The 12,881-nt window shown below is 45.3% G+C and overlaps 1 protein-coding gene across 1 annotated transcript in view; it reads left to right on the top strand.

Moving 5' to 3' along the window:
- The window catches only part of LOC144827959 (uncharacterized), a 1,280,260-nt gene that overhangs the window by 45,949 nt on the left and 1,221,430 nt on the right, over positions 1 to 12,881 (top strand). The window contains exon 3 of the mRNA XM_078686117.1: positions 3,239 to 3,289. Coding sequence (XP_078542243.1) covers positions 3,239 to 3,289 — 51 coding nt within the window. The remainder of the gene's footprint in view (positions 1 to 3,238; positions 3,290 to 12,881) is intronic.

Raw genomic sequence — 12,881 nt, 5'->3', positions numbered from 1 at the left:
CTGTTTCCAGTCGCTAACATCTTGGCACGCCCACTTTGCATATCATTAGTGATAAATATCACTGACATGCAAAGTGGGGCCCATGATGGTCGCTATCTCCTATTAGCTGTCGCTAACTGGTGTTAGCGACAGCTTGGTAATAGGGAGATAATTTTATCTCCGCTTTCTTGGCTTTTAAAGCCAAAAAAGCGGAGATAAAACCCCTTGATAATATACCCCACTGTTTCCTAGGTGGGGCAATTAGTTACATCGGGAGTTATACCTTTTGGCAAACTTATTGTCAGGATCCTGTGTTTCTCAACAGGGGTTGTATGTGGAAAAACAGCCTTGAGTTGCTCAAATATTTTTGCCAACCAAAACGGTAAATCATCCCTATTCTGAGGACGCTTGCTCATCACAGAATTAACCATGACGGAACTAATGACTATACCACCACCATGGCCTGGTGGTTGTGGAGCGGCTCCAGCCAGAGCCACTTATAAATCACATATATTGTATAACACCCCTGTGTATATGAATCAGAGGTGTATCCAATTGTCGAAGCTCTGCAAGTGTAACACCAAGATAATTAGGATTTGGTGCAAATCCTGCCAAAACGGGCCATGTGGCCCCATCAATTGATAAAGGGCCTTAACGGACCACAGTTGCAGGGTGAGGAAGGGCGCCATTAAACCAGATGGTTTGCTCCCAAGCTGACAATGGAACTTCAAGTAACCGATAAGGACGATACTGTTGCGGAATCGTGGCTAGAGTATATTCATGAAATAAATTATCATTTCCATCTACTGCCGTAAATGTAACCCATGAGTAAAAAATCTTGAATCAATAAGCTGGATCCGCTTCAACTACAAAGATAAAATCAGCCCCCACATTAGGGACTCCATGATGAGTCAAATGTGCTATGACCAGCACTGGATTATGTGCCGCAAAAGCAATTGGCATTACTAAAACAGTATAGAAGAACTCAGAAAAACCGCAGTGCAAAATCGGGTTCAGATGAGAACGACAAAACTTTTTAAACTTCAAGCTTGAAAAACCTATAAAACTCTTATATAGGAGGCTAAACCCGCTCACCATGGATGTTTCCGTAAATGGTGAGAGGGTATCATGGACAAGCACAAGCGCAATTCAGGTGCCTCATGAATAAGAACCAGACCAAACGTTGGTGTTGCCATGTTGCAGGGATTCTGCACATACACAGAACTTTCCACAGGATGATGGGACTTTGGTGTATAGGGGCTAAGCCTTGCCACCACCTTAGTGCTCACGAGCCCATGACTGACTATCTATAGTGTCTCACTTGCTCTCCAAGACACTCACAGAGCAGCAAATGATTAGACACCCCAGAACACAACACCCCCGACTCTCTCAGGAATCACAGGGACGTGGCAAAACCCTTTTGCTTGCACTCTTGTTTTTGTCCACAATAAAGTCTGACAGAGACACAAATTAGTTTAGAATATTTATTTGAACTATTGTGCTCTATAATGCAGTACATGTGCCACAACAAACAGAAAATTGCATAATACAAATATTGTCAGCATAGCAACCAGCCCACATATCATGAAGGGAGATGTCATAATGAAATGATAATAGAAAGAAGACAGTTCAGCCTAACCTCCCTTCCCTTGCTAGGAATTTGTATTATTATATAACAGAAGATCTCTGGGTTTTGTCAGCAGACCGCCAATCCCTAGTGTCTAGATGGTAGATCTACATCACAGGAACCACATTTCTCTTCTCCCTGGAAATGACCCCCTCCAAGTGTGTGTTTTTAATGCGTGCATCCCCATAATATCAAAATGCTAGTCTCCCACCAGCTGGTATGTTGTGTCTAAGTGCTAGGGCCTGACTAGAGCAAAACAACAAGGGGCATTGTTTATCGACCTTGCTCACAATGTTCAGACTAAATTCCAGGAACAGGCAAAGAATGAACACAGTGAACAGTTCCCATGGTAAAAGTATGGACAGAGACGTTGCAAAAATAAAAGAAGCTAGTAAAGTGTGCAAAGCTGAATTGTGGCTGAAGGGCTCATGATAACTTAGTGATGTCAACAAAGTCCCCACCGGCCACGTGACAACACTAATTCATCCCCATCATACGTCCATGCAAACTAACATCATATGCCAACTCAATAAATCATATGCCAACACACCTACCATGCCACCATGTTCACCTTCACATATCCACGCAAACAACATCAAATCCGGAACTTAATTTATCTTACACCAACAGAACCAACGAAGGTGTATACCCTTCATACACCACCACACCCACCATCACATGCCAATACATCCATCATCATAGGACTAAGCAGCTTTCCTCCTGTACAAATACACCAAATAACATATGTGTACACACATATCGTCAGACGTCCCCTCACCCAGCATCATTCCTTAACATACCCACTACTATACTTCCACACAACGGGTATCATGCACGAACAAACCCACTTTTATTTGTAAAAACTCCAAGCCTTCAAACATAGGTCCTCCCATCCACCAACGTACAGCCGCACATCCAAATTTATATATGACTACACATCCACCATTGTATGTTTGCTCAACCATTAGTAAACACCCAAACTCACCCATCAGACAATATCAATCACATTTGTACACAGACCAACGTACTTCCATTGCCCAACCATCAAATGCTCATACCAACTGCAACCGCCACATATGCACAACCGACATTATTTGTCTCCACGCCTTTTATCAGATAACCACACAGCCACATTCATATGTGTACAGCAGCATATGTACAGTCAACTTCAAATTCCTATGCAGCCTCCATTACACACACACATAGCTATCATCATATGCCTCAACCATAACACTGATCAAAAAATCCAGCATTACACACCCACACATTTGCAATATTTCGCCATTATACCAGCCAACATGCACCCACACAACCTGCAGTATAATTCCAAAAATGTAGTAATTCCGTCATACATCCTTTGCCAAACTTCTAAACATAATCAGTGTTTTTCTGAAAGACCTCTCAGTTTATAACTACGATTCTACAAACTAAGACCCTGATATCTCACTTTTTCAAGTCCTATAAGTGTTATATGCAAATGGTTGAGATCTTTGTTACAGTAGCACTCTGAATTGTTTGATTAAATGTAGGGGGCTGAGGTGCATTGTAGTTGGAGCTGGAACAAGTGCCATCACGAACAATTGTTATTGTTATGCAAGGATAACCTTTCATTTTTGTGTTGTCTTTCTCCAGGTAGCAACTCAAAAAGTGTCCTACACCGGTCGATAAACAAAGCGGACACAAGTAAGTAATGGGCCACACTTTCATGATGGTTGTAGCCCTTTACAATAAAAGTACAGTAGCTATTTTACAGCAAAGGACTGTTTAATTTCCCAAAATAATTTAAATTGAATGTTTTTCCTAGATATAGTCTGAGGAATGTGATTTATGGTATTTTACATTCTACGGTTTCAGATAGGCATGTGGGCTTGTGACTGATGATGCTGGTAGCACAGAATGTATAAAACTTTACTTAAAGTAAACATTATCTCTGACAGTGTACTATCTGTGATATTCTGAACTGATGCACTGCATCCTTTTTTGTGTAAAGTGGTCAGATTCCAATGTAAAGTGTTTGTGTTGATAAAAGTAGCAGATGAGACGTCTTTCATAGTTAGGCTCTACAAAAGCTGATATAGACCAGCCACCTCCAGCTGGATTGTCCTTTGTATCATAGAATGACAGTCAAGGGTCTCTAACCAGTAGCTTGTGAGCTACTGTAGCTCTCCAGCTACATCTGAGTAGCTCACCTGTGTGCAGCCCAGCTTATTACATTGAACATAGGTAGCTCTCTGTACAGGAAATGTTGGAGACCCCTTGAGTAGACTCCTATAGGGGAATACCTAGATTCACTCTGCCAAACTGAAAGCAGCCACCACTGATCTAATGAGGAATCTCTATAATACAGATTTTGGAAGGACCACGGGCCAGATGTAGGTAAATATATTTTACCGACTCATAAATACCGAATTTTACCGATTCGGTATTTATGAATCGGTAAAATATAAGGAGGGAGAGAATCTGTAAAAGTCGGTATTTACCGATTCGGTAAATACCGACCGGTAATGCCCATTCATTCCTATGGGCTTTGAAGCCCATAGGAATGTATGGGCATTACCGATTCGGTATTTACCGAATCGGTAAATACCCAATTTCACAAGGGTGCAGGGGGTGTCACTTTGACACCCTCTAGCACCCCCAAAACAGGTTTGGGTGCCATGTGGCAGGCATACCTGCCCTAAGGGCAGGTCTGCCTGTCATATGGCACAGGTGTGCATGCACACATGTGCATGCACACCGGAATTGGTATTTTACCATCAAATTGAATTTGATGGTAAAATACCGATTCGGTATTTTACAGATTCTGTAAATTTACCGATCGGTAAATTTACCGATTCTGTAAAAATATGCCCCCTACATCTCAAATTCCATTTACCGGTCGGTAACGGCCGAATTCGGCCGTTACCGACCGGTAAATGCCTACCTACATCTGGCCCCACATTCCTTACCTTTGTGAAGCATGGTGTTGGGTGCTTTGTGATCAAGCTTCCTGTGTAACCTTTTCACAAAATGATTCTTCTATGCATGTGGTCTCTGTTTCCATGGCTGGATAAAGCTTGCTGTTTCATTCTATGCTATATGAATACATTGAGAGCCCTATGTTGTACAAGATAATGTTTACTGTAAAAAATTGGGTTATTAGTTATGAAGAATGTGAGGTCTGCTCAAGCAATAGGTCTATCATTTCCCGTAACTGTTTGTACGGCTTGATTCTCTCAGGGTAGCAAAGCAAAGCAGTCAAAGGCTTACTCAGGGGAAGGAGGTGTGGACTAGTAATCACCATTCACTGGCATGCACTATAACACTCAATAGATGATTGTTAAGTTTGTGCTTTTTCTTTTGAATAGGAAAAGTACATTTATTTTACACAGTCTACTAAGTACTGTGCATTAATTTACAAATATATACATAAGACAGATAGAAATACCTTAGATGACATTATGCCAGGAGAACCAATTTGAAAACTACTCCTGCACAGGTGCATTTCCCTCTTCGCGCATGGTTCTTTTTAGATTGTGCAGTGCTTTAATGGCAAGCATCAGTTTCCCATTGTTCATGGCATTCCCTGGGATGAATGTACTGATCTTGACACAAACCTGTCTCTCCATTGTGGTCATTAAGTCCAGTACATATCGGTATTACATGATCATGAGGCAGATTGCTCGCATTTCTTCTTTGAAGGAATTGAGACCGAGCCAGTGCTGTTCATCATTTTGAGCATCTCCGACTGGATTATTTGTAGCCAGCGGGCATTTACTTTTTTTTGCAGGTATCAACCCCCCTGTCCCCAGCAGTGCTTCCATGAACAGTCTAAATTCTTCGGGAATGTATTTGAATTGTGCCCAGCCAAAATAGTTTGCAGCTCTCCTTTCACAAGCTTGGTGCAGCAAGGTTGTCCTTTTCCTTAATGGCTACTGTTACAAGTCTGATAACTCTTTTCCAGGAATGACCTGGGTTGGCGTGTGCTTGGTGATCAGGAAACACAGTCCCCTCCATCCGTGAACAAGCTGAGTGTCGGAATAGTTGCCGCATTTCCAGTAGTAATCCATCAGCGTGGAGGTGCCCCATAGCTTATCCGGAATATATAAAATCACTTAGCAGTTAGCATTCACGCCCATCAGAACGTTCTTTTCCTCTGAAACATAAGGAATACAGTGTTAATTTCCGTACAATCAGAGGTTGTCCTTTCCCTTTTAACCAAGTGTATCCACCCACCTTGGTGTCCCCCATTTCCTGATATTGGGTGGTAATACCTTTATTCAACCCTCCCACATGCAACCCACTCCCCTTTTTATCCCCGAGCTGGATGGCGCTTGGTGTCCCCCATTTCCTGACATTGGGTGGTAATACCTTTATTCAACCCTCCCACATGCAAGCCACTCCCCTTTTTATCCCCGAGCTGGATGGCGCTACATAGGAATTCAATATCATGGGACCATTTGTTAATTAAGAAGACTACCCCATTTACAGTAAGAGGATCTCTTGGTCCACAGATGGACGCTGGAACAGACGTATTTATACATGAGTTGGGGGTTTGCCACATCCAAAAAACTTCCTACGCATCCTGTCCATCTCGATTTGGATATCAATGGGTTCAGTTAGGAGATATCTTGTTGTGTTGTATGTTGGCCCTTATTCTACAAAAGTAGATCTGAACAAGGCATTTTGCTTTCTCATTGCTACATCTTGGGACAAGTAAAGACTATCTGCGCCTACCACATGTGGGATTCGTGAACAGAGATAACATGACCTGGCTGATGCTTGGGAGCCAGCTGTGGTCATGTGCTGGTACCATGTGTTATGCAAAAGGGTGCTGTGCAGTGCACGTGGGATGCTGGTGTTCTGTTTAGTGTAATTGTAGGTAACGAGTGAGAGATCCCTACACAGGTGCTGTGGTTCCCTTTTAGGGAACTTCTTTTGGCTCTGCAGTTCCTCTGTAGTACTCAAGTGCTGGACTATCCACAACAGGCAGATCATACATAACAATATAGGTATACATAACGTTTGTTGCAAAATTGCAGTTCTGGATAGGGGCTCCTGAGAGTTGTCTAAGCTCCTATGATGGTTGTGTTCCTTCTGACCAGTTCATGAAAGTTTGCAGTTTTTAATTGTAGGGTGATGCCTCCATGGAAGGTTCAACCGCACGATGCAACAGCGCACCTACAGACTTTTCTCCTCCTTGAGGGCCGTAGGTGTTAAGCAGATCCCTCGCTGAGGGCCCTTGTTTTTTTCCTTATTCCATTTGCACAAGTTCAGTAATATTGTGGTGGTTGTTGACAAGTTGGCATTGGTGCACTTTGTTGTCCATGCAGCTGCTGGTTTTTAATAAGAACTTTGCTGACTGTTAATTCAGTTTAGTTACATAAACTCTGTTCTCATTGGTTTTGGAGAACCTGTATTTTACCACAGGGGTGTGATTCTACCCTGCCAGTCATGATCTGGTGAGATTTCTGAAGGGGACCCCTGTTGGATTCGGTTTTCAGTGGTTAGGGTAGTAAGGGTGATTCATAAAAAATAGGATCTGTATCGATAATATTTCTATGTGCCGGTGAGCCCCCATCCCTTTTCCTGATTGGGTGTTTTCAGACCTTATCAAACATTTTTGGCTCTGGGTGGTCAAATCAGTTTTAGGTAGGTTGTGAATAGGTCCCATGAGTTCTAGGGTGACCAACCGTCCGTAAATTTCACGGACAGTCCGTAATTTCGGCCGTCTGTCCGTTGTCCGTGAAGAATTCTTTAACGGACGCCATTTGTCCGTCATTTTAACAGGGCACCGGTTGCCTCACCCTAAAGCCGGCACAGCTTGCCCCCACCTCCCTTCTGAACTCCGACGCTGCATCAAAGCTCAGATACCCCTCAGCATTGGAGAGTCACAGCGGGATGGCAACCCTCACACCCCCAGCCCTTGATGAGCTGTTAAGAGGTGCTTCGAAGGTGACTGAGAGGGAGGGGCTGCAGGTTTAGGAGCAGGGACATCCATTCAGATGCAAACAGCCCTGAATGCTACATGTCTCTGCTATTTAGAGGGGGCTCACACATTCCAATCCTACCCAGGGCCCCAAACATCCTGGACTCGGCCAGATTACACCCCTGATTACACAGAGCCAGCACGTGTTTCTCTCTCGTCACAGAGCTTAATTACTGTCACTAAATTGTAAGCAAACCTCGGTTCTTCAAACATGCAGTCTATAATGTAATACAATAAAGAAATGGCACAATCGCACCCACACTGATTAACAAAGTATAGAGGACAATCAGTTCTCTTAGAGTATCTCCTGTAAGTACTGTACATCACAGTGGGGGATAGCATTTTGAAAGAGAGCCTGTCTTCTCGTTGTCTTGTGCAGGAGAGGGCGAGGAGCCCAAGATGATACTAGAATACTGCATGCCCACCCTGGTGGATCCTGTTCCCTCTCCTGTGATGGCTCCTGCCCTCCCCTCAGTGATGGCTCCTGTCCCCCCCCATGTGGTGGCTCCAGTCCAGCCCCCGCCTGTGATGGCTCCTGTCCCCCCATGTTGTGGCTCCAGTCCACCCCCGCCTGTGATGGCTCTTGTCCCCCCCCTGTGGTGGATCCTGTCCCAGTCCTGGAACGGCCCCTGCAGCGAGGGTGAAGTTCTTGTTGGGCCTCTTCTCAAAAGGGCTCAGCTCAAAATTAATATGGAAAGGTGGGCGAGTAAGTAAGTGATGGGATGGGTGAATGGCTGGATGAATTAGTGAAAGGGTGAATGGATGAATGAAAGATTGAATAAATGGATAATGAGAGAGGATGGATGGATTGATGAGTGAGGGGAAGGATGGAGAGAAAATGTAAATAGCTGGATGTATGGGTAGAAGGGTAGCTGGATGATGGATGAGGGGAAGGATGATGGATGAGGAGAAGGATGGATGGATGGATGGAGGGGAAGGATGGATGGATGGGTGGGTGAAAGGATGGATGGATGGATGATAAGGGGAAGGATGGATGATGAGGGGAAGGATGATGGATGAGGGGAAGGATGATGGATGAGGGGAAGGATGATGGATGGATGGGTGGAGGGGAAGGATGGCTGGATGAGGGGAAGGATACATGGATGGGATGGATAGATGGGTGAGGGGAAGGATGGATGATGGGTGAGGGGAAGTATGGATGAGGGGAAGGATGGATGGATGAGGGGAAGGATGGATGGATGAGGGGAAGGATGGATGGATGGATGAGGGGAAGGATGGATGGATGGATGAGGGGAAGGAAGGATGGATGGATGAGGGGAAGGATGGATGGATGGATGAGGGGATGTATGGAGGGGAAGGATGGATGGATGGGTGGGGGTAAGGATGGATGATGAGGGGATGGATGGATGATGAGGGGAAGGATGGATGATGAGGGGAAGGATGATGGATGAGGAGAAGGATGGATGGATCGATGGATGGAGGGGAAGAATGGATGGACGAGGGGAAGGATAAATGGATGGGATGGATGGATAGATGGATGGGTGAGGGGAAGGATGGATGATGGATGAAAGGATGGATGGATGAGGGGAAGGATGGATGGATGAGGGGAAGGATGGATGGATGAGGGGATGGATGGATGAGGGGAAGGAAGGATGGATGGATGAGGGGAAGGAAGGATGGATGGATGAGGGGATGGATGGATGGATGAGGAGATGGATGGAGGGGAAGGATGGATGATGAGGGGAAGGATGGATGATGAGGGGAAGGATGGATGGATGGATGATGAGGGGATGGATGGATGGATGGATGATGAGGGGGTGGGTGAAAGGATGGATGATGAGGGGAAGGGTGGATGGATGGATGATGAGGGGGTGGGTGAAAGTATGGATGGATGATGAGGGGAAGGATGGATGGATGATGAGGGGAAGGATGGATGGATGATGAGGGGAAGGATGGATGGATGATGAGGGGAAGGACGGATGGATGATGGGTGGGTGAAAGGATGGATGGATGGATGGAGAGTGGGTGAAAGGATGGATGGATGGATGATGAGTGGGTGGGTGGGTGAAAGGATGGATGGATGATGAGTGGGTGGGTGAAAGGATGGATGGATGGATGGATGAGTGGGTGGGTGGATGGTGGGTGGGTGAAAGGATGGATGAGTGGATTGGATGGTGGGTGAAAGGATGGATGGGTGGGTGGGTGGATGGTTGGGTGGATGATGGGTGGGTAGGTGGATGAGTGAAATGATGGATGGATTGATGGATTGATAAGTGAAAGGGTGAATGAATGGACGTATGAGTGAAAGGGTGGATGTAAGGATGGATGAGTGAGTGAAAGGGAGGGTAGATGGACAAAAGGATGAATAGATGTGTGAAGGAGTGAAATGATGGATGAGTGATAGGGTCAATGGATGGATTCATGAGTGGATGAGTAGATGGATGGATGGATGGGTGGGTGGGTGGGTGGATGGATGGATGGATGGAAGGAAGGATGGCTAAGTGAAAAGGTCGATGGAGAGAGAAAGGGAGGATGGATGGATGACTAAAAGAGTGGATGGGCGGAAGGATTAGTAAGTGAAAGGATTGCTGGATTGGTGAAAGGGTTAATGGCTGAATGGATGAGTGAATGGATGGATGGGATGAAGAGTGGATGGAAAAGTGTACAGATGGATAGGGTGAAAGGGTGGATGGATAATGGAGGATGAGTGAAAGGATGGATGAGGGGATGGATGAAGGGATGGATGAGTGAAATGATAGATGGAAGGATACATGATGGATAGGTTTGCAAATGGTTGAATATGTTTGGAAATGGCTGGGCTTACTTATATACTATTGGGCGACCTCTGATGTGTCTGTAAAAACGTACCTATTGTCCTGAAGTTTTGTCCTGAATTTTGACCTCCTGTCCTGAATTTGTGTCCTGAATTTTGACCCTTTGTCCTGAATTTTTACACTCACCGTCCTGAATTTGCACCAATGCCAGTTGGTCACCCTAATGAGTTCAGGGATGAATGTATTTATGGCTTTATCCGGGGCTCCATGGATGTCACTAGTTTTTACATAAACACCTTGCCCAGTGTGTGCATAAGATCATGGCTGCTGTGTGGCCCCTTCCCAAGACTATTTTTTCTGCTGGGGCTTCCTGTTTTGAAATTACACACAGTTGTGTTTGCTGTGAGCTATGTTTTTCAGTCCTTGTATGTCCGCTACAAATGTGCGGAAATGCGAGAGTAGGGAGCATATTACTGTTTGGCATTGTTGGTGCTTGCAACGTGCCCTGGAAACATGTTTTTATGTTTGTGCATCTCCCTGTTCCTGGCACATGGTGTGCTACTTGGCCCTCCCTTGAGGCATCAGATACCTTGCTTTGGCTGAGCTTGACCCCGTTTTTTATCTGGAATCTTCTTTTTGAGTTAATTTTAGGTGTTTTTCTTTTAGTTTGGACATTTTGTTCAGTCGCATCATTCATTGTTTTCCTTGCCCCACGGGAAAAGGGTCAGAGGCTGCTCTGTGGCCCGTTTTCCTCATCTACGCTCCCATGAGGACAGAAGTCAGGGCTGGATTGTACCTGCAAGGTTGGAACAGCAAGAGTAGACTATGCTTGGGATAGAGATGGGCCTGGAAGAGGTTCACCCTGTGCCCTATCAGGAGCAGGGGTAGAGGCTTGAACGCCTGTATCCCTAGCACCTTCATCTCCCTCGGACCCCACCCCGCTCTCTATCAGCATTTTTGGTGGGCTTACTGTCCTTAGCTTTTGGCTGGATCCTCTACAGTCACTGATTGCCTAACAAAATTGGCCCTCGTCTTGCTGATCTTAGGAAGGGTTAAATGTAGGGTGACCAGATTTTGAAAGCCAAAAACCAAGCCATTTTGCCCCCAAAAAATTGAACAAGTACTAATTCAACATAATCCAAAGGGCACAGAATGAAAGCACTCATCAATATAAAAACCCAGACAGGGCACTAGGGAAATAAATAAATCCATGTGTTATAATAATATCATACATGTTATTTAAATAGCTACCTGATAAGGGCTGCTAGCTAGCACTGTTTGGTAACACACAAAATTGTGGCTTCGCTGTTTGCAGTGGAAGCTCACTGAAATCCATAGCCTGACCCAAAATTGCTAAAATCTCCTGGGACAGCTTACGAAAAACCGCAAATGTCTCGGCAAATACAGGATGTCTGGTGACCCTAGTGAAAGGTTGAGTGAACACCCTAACTGGAGTCTCGTACTAGTCATCATGCTGAGGCCTCTTAGCTTATTTACTATCATTTGTAGGGGCTGTGTAGTTTAAGAGCCTTATCATCCGAAGCACAATAAGAACATTGTTCCCGTCACCAAGAATGGCTTTGTTTAGAAGTGAAAGGGAGGTCTTCATTGATTCAGAGGCGTCTAGAGTATTTGGGGGCGCTATCAGGACTACACGCCATGAAGGAAACGTTAAGCCTGGACATGATGCCCAAGAATGGGTCCTTCTGGCTTGGTGATTGGAATGCGTTCCTTTAGACTTTGTTTGTGTGAACTAGGTGTCTGTTTTTTAAACCACTTTTGAGATGTTGTCCTGCCCCCGCATTGGACTGTCCTGCCCCTGGGATGTGGCCAGTAAACCCCACCCTGGGGCATCAGAAGCAGAGTGATGCCTTAGTGTCAGAGGCACCTTAGGCAACCTTATTATTCTGTGCTGACGTAGGATGACCATGTTGGTAGTGTGGATGCCCAATCAACACAGCCCCCAGCAGCCCTGAATACCTCCATGCAAGTAAAATCTTTTGGACCCCAATGCTGTCTGTTAGTCCTTTATGATCCGGTACAATTTTTAGCGGGGGTTAGAGGATTGCCGGTTGTAGGTGAACCGCTGGGGATTAAGTCGCTGAGATAATTATTACCTGTCTTTGTTTAATTGGGGGTCTGTGTTACTGTTAATTTCGGGTCTTTCGTTGGATAAATGTGCTTCCTCCCCACACTGTTACCTCTCATTGCTGGGGTTGTGGCCCGGGAACCTGTTATTCTGGATTCTCTATCTGTGCTTGTTGCTGCCACACACTCTTCCACTTACTCAATCCCTGCTGCGGTTGTGTGGCGAATGGTAGACCTCTCTGGAATGAATGTCAGATATGGTCTGATTACCCGGTCCTTGGTACTGAGGAAGGACGTTAACCATATCCTGACGTGTAGGGTTTTGTGGCTGCTGGCCCATATTTTCTAACCTCTGCTGCTTTTGCTGCTCATGGTATGCATTTGTCAGGCATGCCTCTACCAGATGACCCCGCCCACAGCAATAATAGCACTCTCTAATGTCTGGTTGCAGCCAGTCTCCCTGGCCTCCAATACCATAACCTGT

Source organism: Lissotriton helveticus, chromosome 4_1, assembly GCF_964261635.1.
Source record: "Lissotriton helveticus chromosome 4_1, aLisHel1.1, whole genome shotgun sequence".
Classification (NCBI taxonomy): Eukaryota; Metazoa; Chordata; class Amphibia; order Caudata; family Salamandridae; genus Lissotriton; species Lissotriton helveticus.
Note: the sequence above shows the minus strand (reverse complement) of the source record. Positions and strands in the feature narration are given on the sequence as shown.